Below are 19,591 nucleotides of genomic sequence, written 5' to 3'. Positions count from 1 at the left end.
ACTACAACGTAGACATCTCTACATCTACCTCGGACGAGGAGGCGTACAAATTCGCTTCCTTATACGACAGGTATTTCGAGTACACAGATACTCGCCACCCAAGGTCTTGCCAGGCAGACCGTCGAGTACCTGAAGCTGACTTCTCAGGGTTGCACGAGGTCCACGCTGGATTTCGCGACTGTCAGGGAGAGGCCATTGGTTACTTCTGGGGAGACCTCGGACCAGAAAGCACTTATCGTCCCCGGTCACGCTCCAGTAAATGAGCGCCTGCAGACTACAGATACGAATTTTATTTCGTCGTCAATGGTGTATTTCTCTTTCTAGTTCGAGGACATGCGAACACAAGCAGACCTCTAAGTGTGACGACTGGTGCACATACTGGACATGATTTCGCGGTTCTGACCTTTCCATTACAGGTAGATACAGCGTTGAGAGGAGCTGGCTTGTTCTGACACGTCGAGTGGCAACGCAGAATAGCCATATCCTAGAATCCTCCATCGGTTTTCAAATTACCTTGTTGTTGGGTCATGCTCAGTCCCTCTGCTGGCACCCCATGATCGGGTCCCTGTACCTCATCGGATACATACAACCGTTGATCCTATCACGATTTGCTTCTCTGTTCCCGAGCCTCCGGTAATTTATTCTCCTGGAAAACCACTCCTCAGCAGTGGACCCAGTCTCGAATTTATCTTCTGGATACTGCTTCACAGACTCCGCAGTAACTGGGCTAGCTCCAGGAGGGGAACCACACGGTGGACGGCAGACCTGAGAATACAACCGTGAGGGCATCTCCAACGCTACAGATAGTATGTCCAGGAATTGGCTGATGGGATCGGTGGATCGTGCCCGGAAACCATAAGTGATGGCACGATTTGGAACATGAGGGCTCCCCACAAAGAAAGATGTGACGTGGTTATTCATGGTGGGTGGCCAGGTGCCCGGATCGACTCGAAGATCTTCCATGACGTCTTATTGTTCTGGTTGTCTCGAGCATGTAGCCACTTGTGTGATCGCACCAAGCTCCCTCGTCGACATCGTCTTATATTTATGTGAGGAGAGAATTACTGTCCTTCGAGAGCCAAATGATTGGTTGCTCGACGTCCGACTATTGCGATAGTGACCTATTTTTGACGGAAGGTGGTCTCTGGCACGTGACTTTTGACTGCAAGAGTAGTGTTACGGTAGGAAACTCGGACTGTTTGATGAGCGTCGTCCTCGTCCAGCCAAGGCTGTCTGAAAAATAACACTAGCCGCGATGATCCACGTAGGAGGTGTGTCTGCCTGTGCCATCCAACCCAAGCGTCGTTGAGAGACCCGTTCGGGTCCAAATTCACAGCGTCGCCGGCTCCTGTAGCCTCGTCGTCGACCCCTCCACCGCCTGGACAACCCCCTGTACTACCACCAAATACGTTCAACATCCCCGCAGAATGCATGCACTCCCCATCCAACACATTCTCTGGAGGAGTCCCACCGTTGCAAAAGTGTACACGATGCCCCTACACCGGGCCCATCACTGCCTTTCCACCGAGACGCACAGGCGGTGGCCACCTTAAAGTGTGTGCTGCCTGTATGGATAAGCAAAATGCGCGAAAAGTGGCATCGGAAATGGTCGCTGAAGCATCGAATCGGGGCCAGATAGCCACGGCGGCCATATCTCTCGACGACTTTTTAAAGCTCGTCTCGCTCAACAAGGATCGTCCGTTCGACTTCGACACTATGGTCAACGTCCCACCTGGGATGTTCTTGGCTGGCGAACACCTATACAACAGATCAAATCGTATAAGGGATTATCTCGCCGAAGCTTCAGATTATCACTGGAAGTGCGTGCTCTCTCTCTCTATGTTCCTCATCTGCGAATAATCTACCCAACACAGCCAAAAGAAAACAAAGCGCGGTGGGAAAGCAACCGTCGTAACTTATTTCTGTGCACAACTAGAGGGTGAACAGTCCAAATCCCGGGTGCAGGGTTCAGATCGCAAATCCAGAAGTCGTATTACGCGTTATCATTGCGGGGGTTGGCTCCGCATCACCATCATGGATGACAACGAACAACTTCTGCGCATACGCATGACCCACACTGAAGCTCATCCCAGCTTTCCTGCATCGTTCCGCCGACCTCCAAATACGTCTGAATTCAAATTGGACACCGTCGTTCAACAGGCTCCTCCACCACCACCGCCGCCGCCTCCTCCATCTGCTGCCGTGCCCCAAATCTTCCACACGATACCGCCACAACCGCCACCACCTGCAGTGATTGGTGAACCCGGGTCTTCATCGGTCCCTTCTGTGGGATTCGTAGAGGAGAGTCAACCAGACCCGGACCGTGTACCCATAGATAACCGATTGCATGCCGAAGAACTAATGAACGCGAGACCTCACGTGCGTGGCGTACTACGATATCGTTTCCTTCTTCCTCACCTTTTTTTTTGTCTTTTCACACGTAGCCCGCTGTGTTTTTCTCACCTGTCCAATTAGAGGGGCTCAAGCGCAAATTCGACAACTTGATATCCGCGGCGGCAGCGGGTCCTGTGCCCCCAGATCTGGCCCATTCCCTTGGAGCCGTATTTGACCACATCGAACGCACTTCAAATGAGCTGGACATCGACCGGTACTGCAAGCGACAGCGGACGTCGTGATCATTATGAGTGACGACGATTTGCGCCTTCCCTTGATTATATTGGATTACTCGCTTCACAGCGCTGTTTATGTGCGGCGTTGTTTGGTATTGCTCTTTAGTAGAAAGGGGGTGTCCCCTATGCTTGATGTGGACTCCGTGCTTAAAGACTATGTTGTTCCATTGAGTTGTATCCACACAAACCATGCAATTCCAGCCCAGTCGCATGGATCGCTAATACCAAATCTAGTGTGCACGCGACCCTCGAGGCCCTCACCAGTACGTTGCCTTGACATGCAGCGTTGACTTCACATGTCTAGTGTGATAACAGCCAACTTTCACTACGTAAAATGGTTCAACCAATCAGCCAAGGGTTCGAGGACATCTTTGCACAACATACATCATATAGCGTTACCATGCGACTGGGTTCCTTGGATATGGTACAATGTATACAGCAAGAACTGGTTATCCGTGGAATACGTTGTGCGGCGATGAATAGGAAGAACTCCGGCTCTCTAATCGAGCGCGTGTGGTGTAGGAGGTATAGAATTGTGGTAGCACTTCACCTGTGCGTCCTAGCGCCTCTGCTCTAACGTTCGTATCTCTCCATCAGCAGCCGGCAGCCAAAAAGGCTCGTTGAAGGGAAGAGGACCGCGAAGACCAATCAAGGTTAAGGCGAGAGTTCAGAGATCGTCATGAAAGCCCGGAACAACGCAGGAACAACGAACGGCGATCTGCATTCCCGTTCAATCTCCTCGAGAGCCTTTTCGGCTCGTACTCGCTTGTCCCTTTCCTCTTGCAACTCTGCCTCCATCTCAGCTAGTTGCCTCTCTGCCAACCGATTCATGAGATCAGCCCAGTCCGGAACGTATCGCCCAAATATGATAGATAAGACTTACCAGTAGTTGAACTAGTAGTGCGAAGCTGAGAATTTGTGCTACTGGGGGGCCGTGGCTTCTCACCCAGTTTCTCCATCTCGCCCAAAAGAACCTCCTCCTTATCTCGCAACCTCATTTGCTGCCTGCGAATTTCCATCACGTCCTGCCACAGAAGGCAAACCCTCTCTGACGCCGACTGCCCGGAATTGCTGTAATGGACATCGTAGCCGGCCTCTTCTTCAACACAGCATCGACGTTCGCCTGCTGCCACCGCTACCGTAGGAACGATGTCTGCTGCTGCTGTTTGTTGCGGAGAGGACGAATGAAAGGGAGCGCTGTGGTTATGCGGACGTGGATGACGCGTCGTCGTCGTCGTCGACTCCGATTGGATCGTAGAAAGAACCATAGCGGATATGCTTTCCGAATGTGATCTGGCGGGACTGTTACTCTGGTCTTCAAGAGCATATCGTCCTATGGATACGCTCAATGTCGTTGGATTGTTATCCAACCGCTGGCGTGTTGAGTTGGTGGGAGAGTCGGGGGTACTCAAGCGCCTCTTTCGTGGAATCGGAGGGCCCATTGCTTTCGGAGGCTACGTTGATTTGGGATGAGGGTGACGATAAAAGAATGGTGTTGGTGGCTCACGCTATAGTTGCCAGAGGACACAGCAGGTGCAACAGACGACCCTGGTAGGATAGTAGTTGGCGTCTTGAAATTGGGGTGCTATAAGTATTGGTATTCTGCACAGGATGGCACATGGGACACTTGCGCGAACCGGTTGCTGTGTAGCTTTGTTCCCATCGTGGGCGGTAGAAGCAATAATGCAACGCCTGACGCCATTGAACAAGAACAGATGGGGCAGTGTCAATTGGCCAACATAATATGATACATCCATATGCCAGGAGATAAATGGGAAACAAATGGACTAACTTAATGACTTACCCGTCTACAACCACGAGAGACCCTCTGATGGGCCAAGGAAGGCGACGTGCGAGTTCAGTTAGAAGTGTTAAAGAGACACGTTGCTGCCCCACTGCACTGCATGGTGGATGAAAGATCTACATCAAGAGACTCTTCAGAAGCCGTTTGGACTCGTCGCCCCGGGATAACTTTATCCAACGCGAGTACAGCGAATTCTATTTAGAACAAGATAATTTCCCCGCCCGTACCATGAGAATGAGCGTGCGCGGGGGCGAGCGAGTAAAGCGGGCGAACAAGCTGACGCATCAGACAACCCTGATCTCGTCGAGACCTCCGTAAACTCCACGCACAAAGTTTCCAAGGGTCCTATGAGACACTGGCCAATACAGCATTACGCACTTATCTCCTCGACGCCAGATGTTCTTCCGAGCAGGGAGATGGACTCTGAGGTGTTCGAGGTCGTCGATGATGACTTTGATGATATCCTTCTTGGGTGGACCTTCGAACTTGAGAGGATTGTATCAAACCATGACCTTCAAGCCCTCAGGGGGCATCGAATAGACCATGGGTCCTGCGATATTCACAGCGGAAGAGGATGGAGTGATCTGACCAGGCGGGATAAGACCCGTGGAACATGGAACCATGATGCATACCCCTCCGTGTGGAAAACCGCTTCAATTAGGGGTTAGCATGTAGTACACGGGACCTAAAATTGGTACACATTCGGCTACTGTACATGACATAGAAGAATACATGTCGTGCGACATAGCACAGTACACATGAATCTGAAGCAGTACATATCTGCGAAGCACGGGCGATCATACCTGGGTGTCAATCTAAACACGCCGGTCAGTGGGGGAGGACTTGATAGACTAATTTCGGAGACACTGACAGCGACCCAATTCACGGGATAATTTTGCTTCCTTCATCAAAGCTTTGATCTGACAAGTACGACAAATGTTCGACCTTGCCTGAGGTTTCTTGCCTTGGGGCCAAAGACGTCAACTAATTGTCGACTACGCGACCTTGGTAGAAGAGTGAATATGCGTAACGCATGCTCTGGGCCACGGGCAGTAGCTCATTAGCAGGTGTAATCCATGTGTAGCAAATGTCCACCAGTAGATGTTGTCGAATAATAATTCACGCTACTCTATTCAACATGGTTGCAAGTGCCTGCATGATCCCTTGAAATGTCTTCCTCTCGTGTTCATCAAATCCTTCTTCTACAGTCTGCACAGATTGCTTAAGTGCAATTCCAACGATGACACTACGACGACCGGGCCCCGGTGCTTGGCCCTCAGCACACCAGGCAAGTGTGGCGATCTGTGCAGCATAGAGCGAGTGCAGCGACCGTAAATGCTCCGACGAGGCACTCCCAAAAAGTAGTGTGAGTTGTATGGCTGCTGGTGGAGCAGGTAACGCAAGCCCAGATGGGTCAGATACGCCACTAGAAGCGAGAAGCGCTGTGGATGGTATCGACACTTGGACCTTTTAAGGAGGATCAGTCACGATCGACCAGAACGTTACAGGGGCGCACCAAGTTGCCAACTTTCCCGAGTTGTGTGACCTGCACGAAGATCCGGTCTGCAAACGGTTGAATGAGCAGATCAGTCTGAATCCCGTTGATCTCGATGCAAGCTTGGGAGGAATTGAGCATGACAGGTCTCTAGCCAACGTCGTCGGACAGAGTCTCCCCGCGTCACGTGCTCGACAGGTCAATATACATAGCTGCACCGACGATGTTCCCTATGGCCCTATTACATAGTCTCCCCTAGGCAAACCAAAGACTCGACAGAAGATAATTGTTCCTTCTGGCCCTACGGGCATGTTGAGCGTGGATGTAAACAGCTCCCCTGTCAAGGGAAAGGCCAAGGATGACGGTAGATGGCGTTCAAATTGGTGGGATTTTCATCCTTTGGTTGAAAATATCCAGCGGTACGCCTCCTGAGGCCGTCTCTCATCCTACTATCTATTCACCTTCTCTCTTCCAGCCCAGTCGCATGGTCGACTTCCTCTGTCATTTTCACCGCGCACTCGTCCCAGCCTCTCCTACTTGGTCGCCTATTTCCATCATCAAGGCAGTTCATCGTCCCTTCTCCTGAACCTATCATTCGATCACTGTCGTCTTTCGAGCCCCCAAGTGTCATAAGCGTCGCTCCAAATGACCAATGGCTGTTTGCGTTCTATCCTGGCATCGAAGGAGACGGGATTGCCTGTCTCTGGATACGCGGACATCAAGTAGATAGCTGGACAGTCAAGGAGTGTTGGCCGATGAGCCCGGGAGCCGGGGTGATCACCGCCGCTTGGGCAGGGGTCGAACGAGAGGTATGCGGTTGCGGTATAGCTTGGAGCCTTAAATAACAATAGGAACAGTGGATAACATCCAGTGACGGGTTTTGTTCACGTCTCCCATTACGCGGCCCACTCACACCTGTTTCGAATCCCACCCTACTTCTGGTCACTCAATCTCACGAACTCCATGTCTGTTATGCACGTCCCTACTCACCTTCGCTAAGCTTTCTCTGTTGTTCCTTGGTTCAGCCGTACTTCATTACGGAGGGCCAAAGCCGGACTGCATTTCATGACGTACCTTCCGGACCAAAGTCTTCTAGGCTCTGTACTAGGGCTGCTATTGGGTTCATGTACACTGGTGCGTGTATCTCTCCCTACTGTGAATCTACCAGTGACTCTGCTCCAGACTCCTCACTGCTGGTGGCCATGAGGTCCCGGCGATATCCCACCACTGACAGTTTGGCGCCTGTTGCACACAATGACAGTGACCTTGGTCTCCCGTTGGATACACCACATGGAGCTATTCCGGAAGAGCAATCTCCACCCTTAGACTGGGGTGCGCTGGCAGAGGAACAGACCATTGAACTCTGTGAAGTTAAGCTGCGTTTTGACGGATCAGCTATCAGTATGCAGTCGTGCCTTTCTTACCGGTTAACTCTCATACGCTCAACTAGACCTCATAAGTTACCCACTGACACCCATTTACCATTCCTCACTTCACCTCACCAACCTTGCATTCACATGTGCTCCGCCTCCAAAGCCCGATCCCAGTGCGTCCCCAAAATCCTCACCTAGAAAGGACAAACAATCAGCGCGCCCTGTATCGGAGACTACGGCGATATTCCTTGTTGCCTCCTTCATCGATTATGACGATTGTCCGTTGCTTTCCCACTAACATGTACCGCGCTTACTCCCTCCACAGACAACTCAATCCCAAAATCAGAAATGACCTCTTATTCTATATCCAGAGTTCTACCTTCACCGACGGTCAAAAGTTCTTGGGTACTGCTTTCTTCGCATTCTGATCAGTTACTAACATCGTTACCAGTCAATCCGCCAGATTGGGGAATGCTCCTTTGCTCCCCGTGTTATACTGTCTTTTGCGCCAGCGTGGTCGCCGTGTAACCTCAGGAAAAGTGCCGTCGTTGTGATGCTAGCCGATACCGCAGGGTCGAAATTCCGAGGAGGATCCAGGGTTAAGGAAGTTCCTGTTGGTTGTTTCACTGTCTTACAGCTGTGCGTCCTGCCAACGTCCTGCGAGTTTCGATCAGCCGCTTACTAACCAGGGTGTAGTCCTGATTTATCCAACGACGAGGGTTGGGGTCGTCCCCGCATCATGTCACCTGTTAGTAGGGCGGGAATGGACTGTAAGCCTCCTCCAGCTGCTCTGTGCACACTTTTGAAATTTCCTAAAAGGGCCAGTGAGTATCGCTACGTCCGTGAATCGCACACTTTTGTGTGCAGTATCCATGACTCAGATCTCCATCCACTGCCTTCCCAGGCCTTGCGCCAGCAGTGCAGAATTGATCGGTATGCACACATCTGGTGGTTGTGTAATGCGCTAACTTGACAAGGTCCCGGCCCTCTTTCTCCACTTGCCATGATTTTGACATCCGCACTGGTATCACGGAGATCTATCGCGGATATCACTCACGTGCTATGCTTACCTTCAACACCCACGGAGAGTATCATCGAGACATTTTCTGGTCTTTTGTTGGCTCAAGAGGTTAACGCCCGCACTGGTTGCGCAGCGTCGCTCACTTTGATGGAAGTCATCGGTGCGGAACTTGAGGTATACAAGTATGTAGTCTCTTCTTTCTCTGTACATTCCCTTCCCAATTGTGAGGATCAGAGCGAGAGCGGCTTCAACAGCAGATGAAGATGTGAAGGAACACCTCACCTCGCTTTGGCAGAATGCTCACAATATCTGTTCTGTGGCATCTACGCTTTCTGCGTTCGAGGATTGCAAAGATCAGGAAGGCTATGATTTAGGTATAATGCGTTCTTTTCATTCGGATCCGTGGTCTCAGCCATTGAGTCAGATGTTGTTTGGCAACTCGTCAGTTTGTCGGAATGGGCAGTTGCCTTCCTGGAAAACATCATCAAAGAGTGTTTGTTACTCTGTGACATGACGGATGTCGTCCCCAAGGTTACCGAACTGAAACGCGAGCCCATAGATGAAAACCCCTTTTTCCCAGAAAGTAAGCCGACCGATTTGCGTTAGCGCAATGCCGCTCTTTTGACGATGTTGATTATAGGCGCGCCTCCTGCTGATGCTATTTCCCCATTCGATATACCCGCTTTGCTGCACCTCGTGCATCCCTCGCTACTGGCGAACCTTATCAACATGACTTCCCATGTATACCAGTTTTACCAGTGGTTGAACTCGATGACAGCAAGGGGAGAGAGTGGTCAAATGGCGCGGGACACCCTCCTTGATGTCGTTGATTATTCTGGGTTGAATCTTGAGGCATTGGAGGACATATTCAGAAATGTGCACAAGGAAGTGAGCGCTATCCCAGGTAGGCCATTTCGCGCTTCAATTTGGAAGAAATTTGGTTATACCGGAAGTTAGGAGAACAAACGCGATCGTCGCTAGCAAGATGTCACCCCGTGCCGGCACAACACCACGAACTCCAAAAAATCGTCCACATGCTATCTTCATCCACAGCGATTAACAAGTCCCGTCTTTTCATCAAACCGTCCCGACCTTGTTGACGGCTTCACGAATCTCTCTATCTCTGCACCTCCGTGGAAGGAGCAGGGACAAGGATGTCGTGACAAAGGCCCAGTTAATCCGTAGAGGCATCGGAGTTACATGTCTCAGATGTGGGCAAGAATCTGAAGTTGTCGGGGAGGTGGGATTGCCTAGACACGTCTTGTCGATGTGGAGATCGTGGGAGAGGACGTGGATGACTCGATGTGTGTGTGGAGGGTCGTGGGTGGGGGCGAGTGCAGTCATGACTTGTAGTACATATCTTTTGAGTATTTAACATGACCTGAATTAGACGCTGGTTCAAGGCACAGGAAGGCACTGTAATTTTTGAACGTTATCACTACACAGGGTAGTTCGTAAAATCTTGCAAAGGCTAATAACAGTGTTTACCCTATGGTTGAGCGTGCAATAACAGACATGACAGTGCGTCATCAGGATAAGCCAGAGTTCTATTCTTCTATTCTATTGCTGTAAATACAAGCGCGGTATATGGACGATATGTGTGGTCTTCAGTGAGCGCTTTAACCAATCTGCGGTGCGGTACCAAGCAGATGGATGTAATCGAAGCCCGCCTGCTTGAATTCTCGTCCTTCGCACCACGAACTACAAGGCGTACACGAACCATGCACTGCGATCTCCCAATTGTTCGGGTTCATCTTCCTTTGCCATAGAAAGCCTCATCTTCGCCTTTGCACGATTCTCCCGTAAGAGGTAGAGCAGATTTAGAGATGAGACTACGACCTAGGCCAATGGACATGACGACGAATGTGATCGTGGCTGCCGTGTAATTTGGGCCGGGTGACAAGGAGCCAAGTAACCAGGTTGCGAGAATTGCACCTAAATTACTCGCAACGGAGACGAAGGCAACGCCACTTGCTCGCCGGGTGTGGGGAGCACTATTGTTGGCGACCCATGTAATTTCGGCTGGAGCACTTGCATATGCACCTGTCACCGAAAAAAAGAGCGAAGCATACCGGATGCGTTGGGAAGTGCTCACTGAAGTGTCGAGTCAGTATATGGGGAAATATAAGGCACTTAACTATACCATAGAACGTGGAAAACCCTATTATACACCAGATCGAGAAAAATATCACTGTGAGGCCCCGGCAGCCGTACCGATCGGAAAAGAATGCGGAAATCATGGAGGCTATATGTCGACAATACATTGGCGCTTAGCAACTTACAGAACAGTAGACTAGACTATGCTTACCGAAAAACGCAAGAACGAAAGGGGGAACGCTCATAAGCTGTGCCTGATTGCCTGTGTACCCCAGGCCAGCAACGATCGTCGGTTCAAAGCTGGGCATTCAAAGTCAGGCAGATAGACACTACAAAACACAGAGACTTACAATGCAAGCCCAAACAGCAGTGCACCTGGATCTGACGTGTAGCGGGAGGAAAGCCAAGGATGACAACTGACTCACCACCAAAAAATACAACGACACAGAGCATTAATACTTGCGGTGAACGAATCGCTCTCAGTACTTCTATCCAGCTGAAGTCATCCTTTCTCTCATCCTCGGAGATGGCTTTACTGCTCTTGAGTTTCGAGAGAACATACGATCTTTCCTCTGGGGATAAAAAGCGCACAGTCTCTGGGGACCGAGGCAGAATGAGAAACGAGAAGATACCGAATAGGACGGTGAATAATCCCTCCTGGAAGCTCCATCGATATCATTTTCCCTGAAATCGGAGGGGGCAACATACAAGAATGAATATCCATGACCACCCTGGTTTTCCACCTACTCCGTCCATTTTCGTTATAGCGGCAGCTAACAGGCCAGAGAAGGCCCCTGTTAATGATGCCGAGGCAAAGAAAGTAGTTATCCTGCAAAGGAGCGCCATGAGCGAGGTCATTGGAATGGTATAAACCCGAACCTAACCTGATATGTAATCTCTCTCTGGGGTAGAAGGAGGAAAGGTAAAGGACGAGTCCTGGAAAGAGGCCGCCTGTGGCCGGACATGGCAGTTCATCAGAGACTGTAGGACCCCATTGTATGCTCCTCATCCTACCTTGTGTCAAACCCAGAAAGAATCGACATAAATATAGTCCAGTATAATCAGTAACGAGTCCTAAATAGAATTATGGTTAGGGGCATCAGTTATCTGAAAATTTCTCATACCTTGCATTGCAGCGACTATGCCCCACAGGATAACCATAGTAGGTAACATAAGATTTGGTCCGACACGCTACGAACTCGAAGGTCAGGACAACCCACCGTCGAAAAGGTGGACTAACTTTCAAAATCAGATTTGAAGGTAACTCCATGGCGATATAGGGGCTACACAGTTTCAATAAAAAATCCGTAATTTTCCTTGAACGTGCTTACACCCAAGTGAGCGTCAAAGCCACGGTGTACTGCAACGGAGTCAATCAGAGAAATCAGAGTCACCGTCAGAGCTTACCTGGTAGTCTGAAATTTTCAATGCTGTCTGCATACCAGCGACACGCGCATTTCCAATGTTGTTCATGTCCTGATTGTCCGGGACATTAAACTGAGCGGGACATTGAGCTGTACGATACGCATAGCGAAACGTACGAAGGAAGAAAGCAAGTAGAACGCAGTGCACGTTGGGAGAACCCATATGTCAAACTTTCTCCAGACAGCATCTTCCAGGGCGGCAGAATCTCGTTGAGAGGGGTCAGCCAGGTCGGATTTGTTGAGAGCGTCCATGTACATTGGGAATGAGCAAGATAGGTCTCTCAGCTTCGCCTCAAAGCTGTCGATTATGATGGAGAAACATTGTGACCTTTTTTATTCTCTTTCCGATCTGGCAGTGCAGTGGGATTAGAAAACTTAGCTCCGCCTTCGCCGGAAGTATTTGTACGACCCCTTAACAGTTGTTACAAAGCCTGAATTCAAAAGGTGCTCGTCATACATACCAACTCCTAAGCATGTCGTCATGATAGGGACTGTGAATGGAAATGCCGGCGTTTATTAGTCCCGGGTTCATTCAAATTTGGACTGCGGGCTACCACGCTTGGCGATGGGCGCCGCAAGTCTCCTGCAAATTTTGTGATGGGAATCACAGCACTATACCTTCCAACATATGTAACATCAAAACCCCTCAAACGCCACCACGTGCACATGCGTATGCAGTGTAATGACAACGATCCATCTAAGATTTGATTCCGCTGGCTGCGACAGGCTGTTGCACGCACGTCTGCAAAAGTTTGTGCGGGTCGCCAGTCGCCGTGATGCCTATCTGCTGCAGAGTGAGTTTAAAGGTAGATGTAATACCAAAAGCCCACTGCGACCCCCTGGACGCCACCAGTGCACACGCCATCATATGTGGTTGATACATATACGCAGCCGTAGAGTCTGTTTATGTAGATTGGCACAACCCTGCACATACAAATGACGAACCTCACGGATTATGGCTACCCTTGCTGCTGCTGGTGTAAGTCAATTTTCCCAATGGTTAAACTCAATGACAACAGAGAGTAATAGTGCCCAGATCCGGGGCTGAGTACCCTCCGTGATGTCGTTGGTTAATTGTGATTGAACTTGGAAGCATAAGATTTGGAACTGAGCTCGAACGCTATCCCAGGTAGGTCATTTCGCGCTTCTGATTTGGAAGGAGCTCGATTGCACGGTAACACAGGAGAGCAGAAAACGACCGGCGATCACGAACAAGATTTCAAAGTTCATCGTTTCAACCTTGTCCCCGCACAACACACCAGCTCCAAAAAAGTCTGCAACGATTACATTAGGGTCGCTCAAAATTGGCGCCGATGCCCACGCCTACAGCTAATTTATGGTAGTCGCGCTGTAGGCGTAGGCGTAGGCAGCGGCGGCGGCGGCAGCTTTGAGTGGCCCTAATAATAATCTCATCATCTGACCTATCCCCTCCCCGGAAAGAACAGGCCAGCTACTCTGGATGGGCTTCGGGGTCAGATGTCTCAGATGTGCACAGCAATCTGAGGTTGGCGGAGAGGTAGGTGTGCCTGGACACATCTTTTTGATGCTAGAGACCATGGGAGTGTTGAGGGCTGCTGAGCGCTGAGGGTTGTGGGTGGGAGCGAGTAATATATGATGACACATCTACATAGAATGTTTTCCTAAATGTAACCTGGATCTGACAGTACTGGTACAAGGCGCGGGAAGGCACTGTTTGAATTTTTGAACACGAATCACTGCGCAGGGTGGTTTGTAAAATCTCGCAAAGGTCTAACGAGCCATATTCACCCTACGATTGAACGTACAACAACACGGTAGGTCACCAGCATAAGCCGGATAGTTGTATGCTATTAGGCTGAAAGTAGACGTGGTAGGGAACTTTACATTGGGCTTTCAGCGAGCATTTTAACTTGCAGTGTGGTTCCGAGCAGATACTTTTTCACAGAAGATTGCCCACTTGAATGCGCGTCCTTTACACCATGACCTACAAGGTGTACACGAACCATGCGCTGCGATCTCCCAAATGCTCGGGTTCATCATGTTTCGCCATGGAAAGCCTCGTTTCTGCCTTCGCACGGTTCTCCCGTGAGAGATAAAACAGATTTAGAGATGAAACTACGACCATGCCAATGGACATGGCAATGAATGTGATCGTGGCTGCAGTATATTCTGGAGCGGGTGACAGCGACCCAAGCAACCAGGTGGCGAGAATGCCACCTGAATTACTGGCAACAAAGCCGATGGCGATGCTACTTGCTCGTCGGATGTGAGGTGCGCTGTTATTGGCGAGCCAAGTGATGGCAGCTGGAGCACTAGCATATGCACCAGTCACAGAGAAGAAGAGTGAAGCATATTGGACACGTTGGGAAGTGGTCGCTGAGTTGTCGAATCAGCATACTGAGAGGAATACAATGCATTTAACTATACCATAGAACATGGAAAACCCGATTATGCCTGAGATTGCAAAAAATATCACTGTAAGGCCGCGGCAGCCGTACCGATCAGAAACGAATGCGGAGATCACGGAGGCTGTGGGTTGGCAATACATTGGTGATTAGCAACTCTCAGCGCTAATGGTTCATGCTCACCAAAAAATGCAACGACGAAAGGGGGAACGCTCATAAGCTGTGCCCGATTGCCTGTGTACCCCAAGCCAGCAACGATTGTGGGCTCGAAGCTACGCATTTAATGTCAGGCAGATAGACACTATCAAACACAGAGACTGACAATGCAAGCCCAAACAGCATTGATCCTGGTTCCGACATGTAGCAGGAGGAAAGCTAAGGATGACAACTGACTCACCACCAAAAAATACAATAAGACAGAGCATTAATACTTGCGGTGAACGAATCGCTCTCAGCACTTCTATCCAGCTGAAGCCATCTTTCCCTTCATCCTCGGAGATAGCCCTGCTGCTCTTGAGTTTCGAGAGAATATACGATCTTTCTTCTGAAGATAAAAAGCGCGCAGTCTCTGGGGACCGAGGCAAAACGAGAAACGAGAAGATACCAAATACGAAGGTGAACAATCCCTCCTGGAAGCTCCATCGATATCATTTCCCCTGAAATTGAAGGGGAAAACATACAAGAATGAAAATCCATGACCACCCTGGTTTCCCACCTACTCCGTCCATCTGCATTATAGCAGCAGCTAGCAAACCAGAGAAAGCGCCTGTTACTGATGCTGATGCAAAGAAAGCAGTTATCCTGTAAGGAGCGTCATGAGCTCATGAACAATGCCATTGGGGCAACAATGCCTAGACTAACCTGATCTGCAATCTTTCTCTGGGGTAGAAAGAAGAAAGGTAGAGGACAAGTCCTGGAAAGAGGCCACCTGTGAACGGACATGGTAGTTCATTAGAGAATTGGTATCTTGAATATTTCCGATTCTACCTTCCGCCAAGCCCAGAAAGAATCGACATAAAAGGAGTCCAGTATAACTAGTAACGAGTCCTAGATAGAATCACGATTAAGTGTAAGATATCAATCATTTGGAAGTACCGCATACCCTGCATTACCGCAACTACGCCCCACAAGGTAACCATAGTAGGTAACATAAGATTTGGTCCCACACGCTACAAATTACGAAGATCAGAACAATACACAATCAAAATTGTGTACCAACTTTCAAGATCAGGTTTGAAGGTAACTCCATAGCAATGTAGGGGCTACACGATTTCAACAGAAATTCCACAACTTTCCATGAACGCGCTTACACATAGGTAAGCGTCAAAGCTACGGTGTACTGTGGGCAGGGGTCAAACCATCTACAAAGACATCATTCAACATTCAAAGCTTACTTGGTAGTTTGAAATCTCCAATGCTGTTTGCATACCGGCAACACGCGCATTCCCAATGTTACTCCTGTCCTGGTCGTCCGGGATGCTAAACTGAGCGGGACTTCGAAATGCATGACACGTATGGCACGACGTACGAAGAAAGAAATCAAATAAAGCGCGGTGCACATAGGGAGAACCCAGATATCAAGCTTCCTCCAGACAACACGCTCCAGGACGGCAGAATCCTGTTCAGAGAGGTCATCGCAAACGGGTTTGTCGAGCGCGTCCATGTGCTCTGGGAATGAACAGGATTAATGCCTTCTCGGTTTCGTCTCCAGGGCGCTCCCACTGAAATCGAGGTGGTTACAAAGCGGCGATCAAAAATCCCGCTACAATACCACACTGGCAACCTGCTAAATGCCTATTCGCCACATCCAACCATGCCGTAAGAACTATCGCGCCTGTGTTTATCCGTCGGAGGCTGTAAAAATAACCACCTTCGATATCGATACGGTTTGCTTCCGGGCGACAATTTGATGCCCGCGTCCTTATCGACTCACTGAGGGTAGACTATTAGGCACGGCACAGTAATACGGTTTCACCGGGTGACGTATGTGCTGCAGGCCTGGCCCAAAGATGTGTTCAAGTAAAAGATCCGCGAGTGTTCGGATGCTCCTTTCGTGGACTCACCAGTCGCTGGGATTTGCATTACTGTAACGTCGCATTTGTCTCCCATAGGCGAAACAAAGAGCCTCAGCGGAAGACAATCGTTTTCTGATCGGGTTCCCTTTCGACTAATGTCGCATGGGTTACCTGGGTATATTCACACCTTTAGGCTTGCTCCAGAATGCTACAAGTTCAAAGCCTGGTCGACGTCTCTCCTGCTCTTCTCCCCGATACCGCTTCGGAAGGGAAAGGCCAGCCGTTCCCCGCGGACGAGTAAGTGCTGGCGATGATTCACGATCCAAGTGAACCTCTTGCCTCAGGGGTGTTCTCGATTATGCTCACCTGTGACCGGACGTCGCAGTTCGTCAGAGACCCTGTATCCTGTACGTTTTTCATTCTACCTTGTGTCGGACCCAGAAAGAAGCGACATAGAAGTAGTCCAGCGTAATTAGAGACAGGTCCTAAATAACAGAACCACGATTTCAGGACGTCAATTATCTGAAACTCGGCATACCTTGCATTGCAACAACTATGCCCCACATGATGATCATAGCAGGTAACAAGCGATCTGGTCCAATACGCTATAGCTACCAAGGTCACAACAACTCAAAGGCCAAAGCGTGAACTAGCTTTCAAGATCAGGTTTGAAGGTAACTCCATGGCGACACAATTTCAATTAAAAAACTGTAATTCTTCTTGAACGTACTTACACCAACGTGAGTATTAGGGCCCCAGTGTATTGTGAGGAGGTCAAAGTTTGCATGCCAGCGACACGCGTATTCCCCATGTTGTCCATGTCCCGAGATGCTAAGCTGAGCGGCACGTTCAACTGTATGACACGCGTAGCGAGACGTACAAAGAAAGAAATCAAACAAACCGCAGTGCACATAGGGAGAACCCATCTATCAAGATTCCTCCAGACGACATCCTCTAAGATGGCAGAATCCTGTTCTGAGGCCGGGTTTGCTGAATGCGTTCATGTGCATTGGAAATGAGAAAGATAGGTCTCTTAATTTCGTCTCGAAGCCGTCCATCACGATGGGAAAGCTCCCAAAATCGAGGCACGGCGGTCACATCCCGCACGTACATGGTGACCTTTATCGTTTCTTTCCAATACAGTGCGCTCATCTCCGGAAGCATTTGAGTCAGCCCTTGTTGTAAGCCGTTCCAAAGGTGAGAGGGGACGATTGTCTTCCGTCGAGTCTTCGGTTTACCTAGGGGAGACCATTCCAAAGGCGTTCGCCATATACACCAACCCCTAACCGTGTCACCATGTCACCACGGTAAAAACCGCGAATGGAAAAGCTAGCGTCTATTGAGTCTCGTACCCATCCTGTTGCAGTGAAGGTCTCACCAGTACTACGAGACTAGCGTGTGTTAGTACCGGGGCCGCAAAGGTTGATGCCGCCTTCCATCTAAAATTCAATTGGTCCGCGGACTGCGGAAGACTTGATGCGCAGAATAACCCTATGACAACAAAATATCTTGGACGCGTCTTTGAGGATGTAATGTAGGCAAGTCTTGGCTACGGGCTTCTCATCACAAAAAAAGTGACAAAACATGTTGATGCTCAGTAAGTATGTGGCAATACAGTTTTGCCACGACAAGTCACGGGGAACCGTGCGCCTCGGCCGCCTAGAATGGTTATGTGCAGGTCAACGTCTCCCCTCCACACGGCGTTGAACTTTGAAGGAGGAAGACTAGCTGTTCCTGTCGGTAAGCGCCAGTGACGGTTCACGATTTGAGTGAACTTCTGAAGACAGACCCTGGCAAGACCGTTCTGGCCATGCCGAAAGTAACGTCGCCTCGTTTACCTTTGTCTGGCCTCTTTGCGATATATAAACCCTCGGGGCCGACGTCTATGTCAGTCCTTGAAGATATTAAAAAGCTGATTTGCCAATCTCCCCTTTTCGTGGAAAGAGAAAAACTAGAAACCCAGCAAGGCAGGCGGCATGGAAAAGGGAAAAGAGCAAAAGATAGAGTCAAGATAGGTCAAGGGGGAACACTCGATCCTCTCGCAGACGGTGTACTGGGTATGACTTTTCGAATTCTTAAGCTTAGTTGCAATTGAGCTAAGCGTTAGTGATTGGTGTGGGTAAGGGCACCAAGCGATTGAACGAGTTTCTGGATTGTGTCAAGGTACATCACTCGATCCGAACCGTCTTCCATGAATTTAAGGCGAACTTTAGGAGTATCACACAACCGCGCTCCTTGGTTGCGAAACGGACTCCTACGATAGTGAAGGCGCGCAAGTACGGGTTGCTCCGTGGCGACATATTACCAAAGAAGTAGTGGAGACCATGCTGGAAAGGTTTAGAGGTGAAATATACCAGACTCCTCCTATGTTCGTGCCCACTTCCTTGTTCATTTTTCACAATTTTGTTCACCAGTCATTCTTTAGCTTCTCTGCCCTAAAAATGGATGGAAAACCGCTCTACGAATATGCTCGTAGTGGTACACCATTGCCTCGCCCTATAGAGAAAAGAAAGGTTATCGTGCATTCACTCGAGCTAGTGAGTTGGCTAGGAAGTGACCACAACTATCGATGGCCAGAAAAGCAATTCACCATCGGGGAGAAGGAAGCCATGGCGAAAGCTTTAGGATCTGTGGAGAAGGGCCCCGTTGTCGGGGATGAACCAGATCCAACTAGTGACCGACCACCGGCGGCGTTTGCGCTGAGCATGAAGGTGTCCGGAGGAACATATGTACGCTCCATAGTTCATGATCTAGGACACGCCCTGGGCTCCGCCGCTCATGTCGTCACTCTCACGCGGCTGCGCCAAGGACGTTTTACAACAGAAGCCCCGGAAAGCGAACAAGACAAGAGTTGTGTACCTTGGGAAGTGTTCGAGAGGGCCAAAGAAAACGAGGGTGAAGGTGATGAAAGTGGCTACAGAGAATGGGAGCGAGAAGTCCTTGATCGGTTTGACATAGTCGAAGGCAAAAACCAAACTCAAGACGTTCCTTAATTCACGCGACCTCTTTGAGGTCTGTGTGCCAGACAAACTGGGTGCCATTGCCCGTCACTATTGTAGGTGCGATATCCCGTGGAGTATGGATAAGGTTGACCATCTTACACTCGGCTAAAAAAAATGAATGACTAGGGTGACCTTGCAGGGGAGAGCTGTTTTGATGCAAATTTCTATGCACATTTGGTGTTGCCAGTTAGTGGAATGAAAACGGGAGGAGTGAATCTGTCACATGCGAACAACAGTTAAGGTCTAGCCACAAAATTACGCGAATACAGACAGACGATGGGATGTCAACTGATCCACGATAAGAATGTGAGCGGAAATCTCGCTGGTCCGTGGCCCGGTACGGCCC

The 19,591-nt window shown here is 49.6% G+C and overlaps 7 protein-coding genes across 7 annotated transcripts; 3 read left to right on the top strand and 4 right to left on the bottom strand.

Moving 5' to 3' along the window:
• Positions 1-1,255: 1,255 nt before the first annotated feature.
• On the top strand, positions 1,256-3,102 carry F5J12DRAFT_960793 (uncharacterized protein; the record flags this gene model as incomplete). The annotated part of the gene is made up of 4 exons (XM_051749937.1): positions 1,256-1,271; positions 1,301-1,820; positions 1,875-2,379; positions 2,445-3,102. The coding sequence occupies 4 exons, from the start codon at positions 1,256-1,258 to the stop codon at positions 2,634-2,636; spliced, it is 1,233 nt and encodes a 410-aa protein (XP_051603745.1). The 3' UTR covers positions 2,637-3,102.
• F5J12DRAFT_391490 (uncharacterized protein) lies at positions 3,103-4,544 on the bottom strand. Its single transcript, XM_051739195.1, has 4 exons — positions 4,262-4,544; positions 4,138-4,200; positions 3,514-4,084; positions 3,103-3,445 (listed from the first exon to the last, which is right to left on the bottom strand). Exons 1-4 carry the CDS (start codon positions 4,385-4,387, stop codon positions 3,285-3,287), a joined length of 921 nt encoding a protein of 306 aa, XP_051603744.1. The 5' UTR covers positions 4,388-4,544; the 3' UTR covers positions 3,103-3,284.
• An 862-nt stretch (positions 4,545-5,406) lies between these two features.
• Positions 5,407-6,102, bottom strand: F5J12DRAFT_807098 (uncharacterized protein). Its single transcript, XM_051744644.1, has 2 exons — positions 5,951-6,102; positions 5,407-5,901 (listed from the first exon to the last, which is right to left on the bottom strand). Exons 1-2 carry the CDS (start codon positions 6,068-6,070, stop codon positions 5,554-5,556), a joined length of 468 nt encoding a protein of 155 aa, XP_051603743.1. The 5' UTR covers positions 6,071-6,102; the 3' UTR covers positions 5,407-5,553.
• Positions 6,103-6,154: 52 nt separating this feature from the next.
• F5J12DRAFT_807096 (uncharacterized protein) lies at positions 6,155-9,813 on the top strand. The gene is made up of 16 exons (XM_051744643.1): positions 6,155-6,348; positions 6,405-6,738; positions 6,787-7,063; positions 7,112-7,330; positions 7,380-7,580; positions 7,628-7,707; positions 7,754-7,941; positions 7,999-8,072; positions 8,122-8,235; positions 8,280-8,505; positions 8,558-8,697; positions 8,748-8,906; positions 8,964-9,227; positions 9,281-9,407; positions 9,470-9,657; positions 9,714-9,813. The coding sequence occupies exons 1-16, from the start codon at positions 6,239-6,241 to the stop codon at positions 9,743-9,745; spliced, it is 2,733 nt and encodes a 910-aa protein (XP_051603742.1). The 5' UTR covers positions 6,155-6,238; the 3' UTR covers positions 9,746-9,813.
• Positions 9,814-9,851: 38 nt separating this feature from the next.
• On the bottom strand, positions 9,852-12,102 carry F5J12DRAFT_960777 (MFS general substrate transporter; the record flags this gene model as incomplete). Its single annotated transcript, XM_051749936.1, has 13 exons — positions 9,852-10,417; positions 10,467-10,568; positions 10,632-10,720; positions 10,771-10,795; positions 10,846-11,077; positions 11,129-11,249; positions 11,305-11,371; positions 11,435-11,494; positions 11,545-11,611; positions 11,661-11,703; positions 11,752-11,780; positions 11,828-11,917; positions 11,962-12,102. 13 exons carry the CDS (start codon positions 12,100-12,102, stop codon positions 10,074-10,076), a joined length of 1,410 nt encoding a protein of 469 aa, XP_051603741.1. The 3' UTR covers positions 9,852-10,073.
• A 1,464-nt stretch (positions 12,103-13,566) lies between these two features.
• Positions 13,567-16,052, bottom strand: F5J12DRAFT_391226 (major facilitator superfamily domain-containing protein). Its single transcript, XM_051739194.1, has 13 exons — positions 15,757-16,052; positions 15,623-15,691; positions 15,539-15,567; positions 15,448-15,490; positions 15,331-15,397; positions 15,216-15,275; positions 15,090-15,156; positions 14,909-15,029; positions 14,626-14,857; positions 14,551-14,575; positions 14,412-14,500; positions 14,251-14,352; positions 13,567-14,199 (listed from the first exon to the last, which is right to left on the bottom strand). Exons 1-13 carry the CDS (start codon positions 15,889-15,891, stop codon positions 13,808-13,810), a joined length of 1,431 nt encoding a protein of 476 aa, XP_051603740.1. The 5' UTR covers positions 15,892-16,052; the 3' UTR covers positions 13,567-13,807.
• A 1,813-nt stretch (positions 16,053-17,865) lies between these two features.
• On the top strand, positions 17,866-19,557 carry F5J12DRAFT_807057 (pseudouridine synthase). The gene is made up of 6 exons (XM_051744642.1): positions 17,866-17,983; positions 18,042-18,300; positions 18,351-18,406; positions 18,457-18,611; positions 18,669-19,302; positions 19,372-19,557. The coding sequence occupies exons 2-5, from the start codon at positions 18,054-18,056 to the stop codon at positions 19,234-19,236; spliced, it is 1,026 nt and encodes a 341-aa protein (XP_051603739.1). The 5' UTR covers positions 17,866-17,983; positions 18,042-18,053; the 3' UTR covers positions 19,237-19,302; positions 19,372-19,557.
• Positions 19,558-19,591: the final 34 nt, after the last annotated feature.

This window comes from Pisolithus orientalis (genome assembly GCF_024613125.1).
Source record: "Pisolithus orientalis strain OTSU chromosome Unknown F5J12scaffold_4, whole genome shotgun sequence".
NCBI classification, from domain to species: Eukaryota; Fungi; Basidiomycota; class Agaricomycetes; order Boletales; family Pisolithaceae; genus Pisolithus; species Pisolithus orientalis.
Note: the sequence above shows the minus strand (reverse complement) of the source record. Positions and strands in the feature narration are given on the sequence as shown.

What these genes read in the sequence shown, in the direction of transcription:
- F5J12DRAFT_807057 (XM_051744642.1), top strand. Translation starts at nt 18,054, where the DNA reads ATGCCGAAAGTAACGTCGCCTCGTTTACCTTTGTCTGGCCTCTTTGCG. An exon ending in TCTCGCAGACGGTGTACTGG is followed by an intron (nt 18,301 to 18,350) that starts GTATGACTTTTC and finishes GCTAAGCGTTAG; the next exon opens with TGATTGGTGTGGGTAAGGGC. An exon ending in ATATACCAGACTCCTCCTAT is followed by an intron (nt 18,612 to 18,668) that starts GTTCGTGCCCAC and finishes GTCATTCTTTAG; the next exon opens with CTTCTCTGCCCTAAAAATGG.
- F5J12DRAFT_391226 (XM_051739194.1), bottom strand. Translation starts at nt 15,891, where the DNA reads ATGGACGCGCTCGACAAACCCGTTTGCGATGACCTCTCTGAACAGGAT. An exon ending in GCTTTGACGCTTACCTATGT is followed by an intron (nt 15,491 to 15,538) that starts GTAAGCGCGTTC and finishes GAAATCGTGTAG; the next exon opens with CCCCTACATTGCTATGGAGT. An exon ending in ATGCTGTTTGGGCTTGCATT is followed by an intron (nt 14,501 to 14,550) that starts GTCAGTCTCTGT and finishes TTAAATGCGTAG; the next exon opens with CTTCGAGCCCACAATCGTTG.
- F5J12DRAFT_807098 (XM_051744644.1), bottom strand. Translation starts at nt 6,070, where the DNA reads ATGCTCAATTCCTCCCAAGCTTGCATCGAGATCAACGGGATTCAGACT. An exon ending in TCGGGAAAGTTGGCAACTTG is followed by an intron (nt 5,902 to 5,950) that starts GTGCGCCCCTGT and finishes CCTCCTTAAAAG; the next exon opens with GTCCAAGTGTCGATACCATC.
- F5J12DRAFT_807096 (XM_051744643.1), top strand. Translation starts at nt 6,239, where the DNA reads ATGTTGAGCGTGGATGTAAACAGCTCCCCTGTCAAGGGAAAGGCCAAG. An exon ending in CTTCATCGATTATGACGATT is followed by an intron (nt 7,581 to 7,627) that starts GTCCGTTGCTTT and finishes CTCCCTCCACAG; the next exon opens with ACAACTCAATCCCAAAATCA. An exon ending in GGAAGTGAGCGCTATCCCAG is followed by an intron (nt 9,228 to 9,280) that starts GTAGGCCATTTC and finishes ACCGGAAGTTAG; the next exon opens with GAGAACAAACGCGATCGTCG.
- F5J12DRAFT_391490 (XM_051739195.1), bottom strand. Translation starts at nt 4,387, where the DNA reads ATGGATGTATCATATTATGTTGGCCAATTGACACTGCCCCATCTGTTC. An exon ending in CTACACAGCAACCGGTTCGC is followed by an intron (nt 4,201 to 4,261) that starts GCAAGTGTCCCA and finishes CCCAATTTCAAG; the next exon opens with ACGCCAACTACTATCCTACC. An exon ending in TGTCCTCTGGCAACTATAGC is followed by an intron (nt 4,085 to 4,137) that starts GTGAGCCACCAA and finishes AAATCAACGTAG; the next exon opens with CCTCCGAAAGCAATGGGCCC.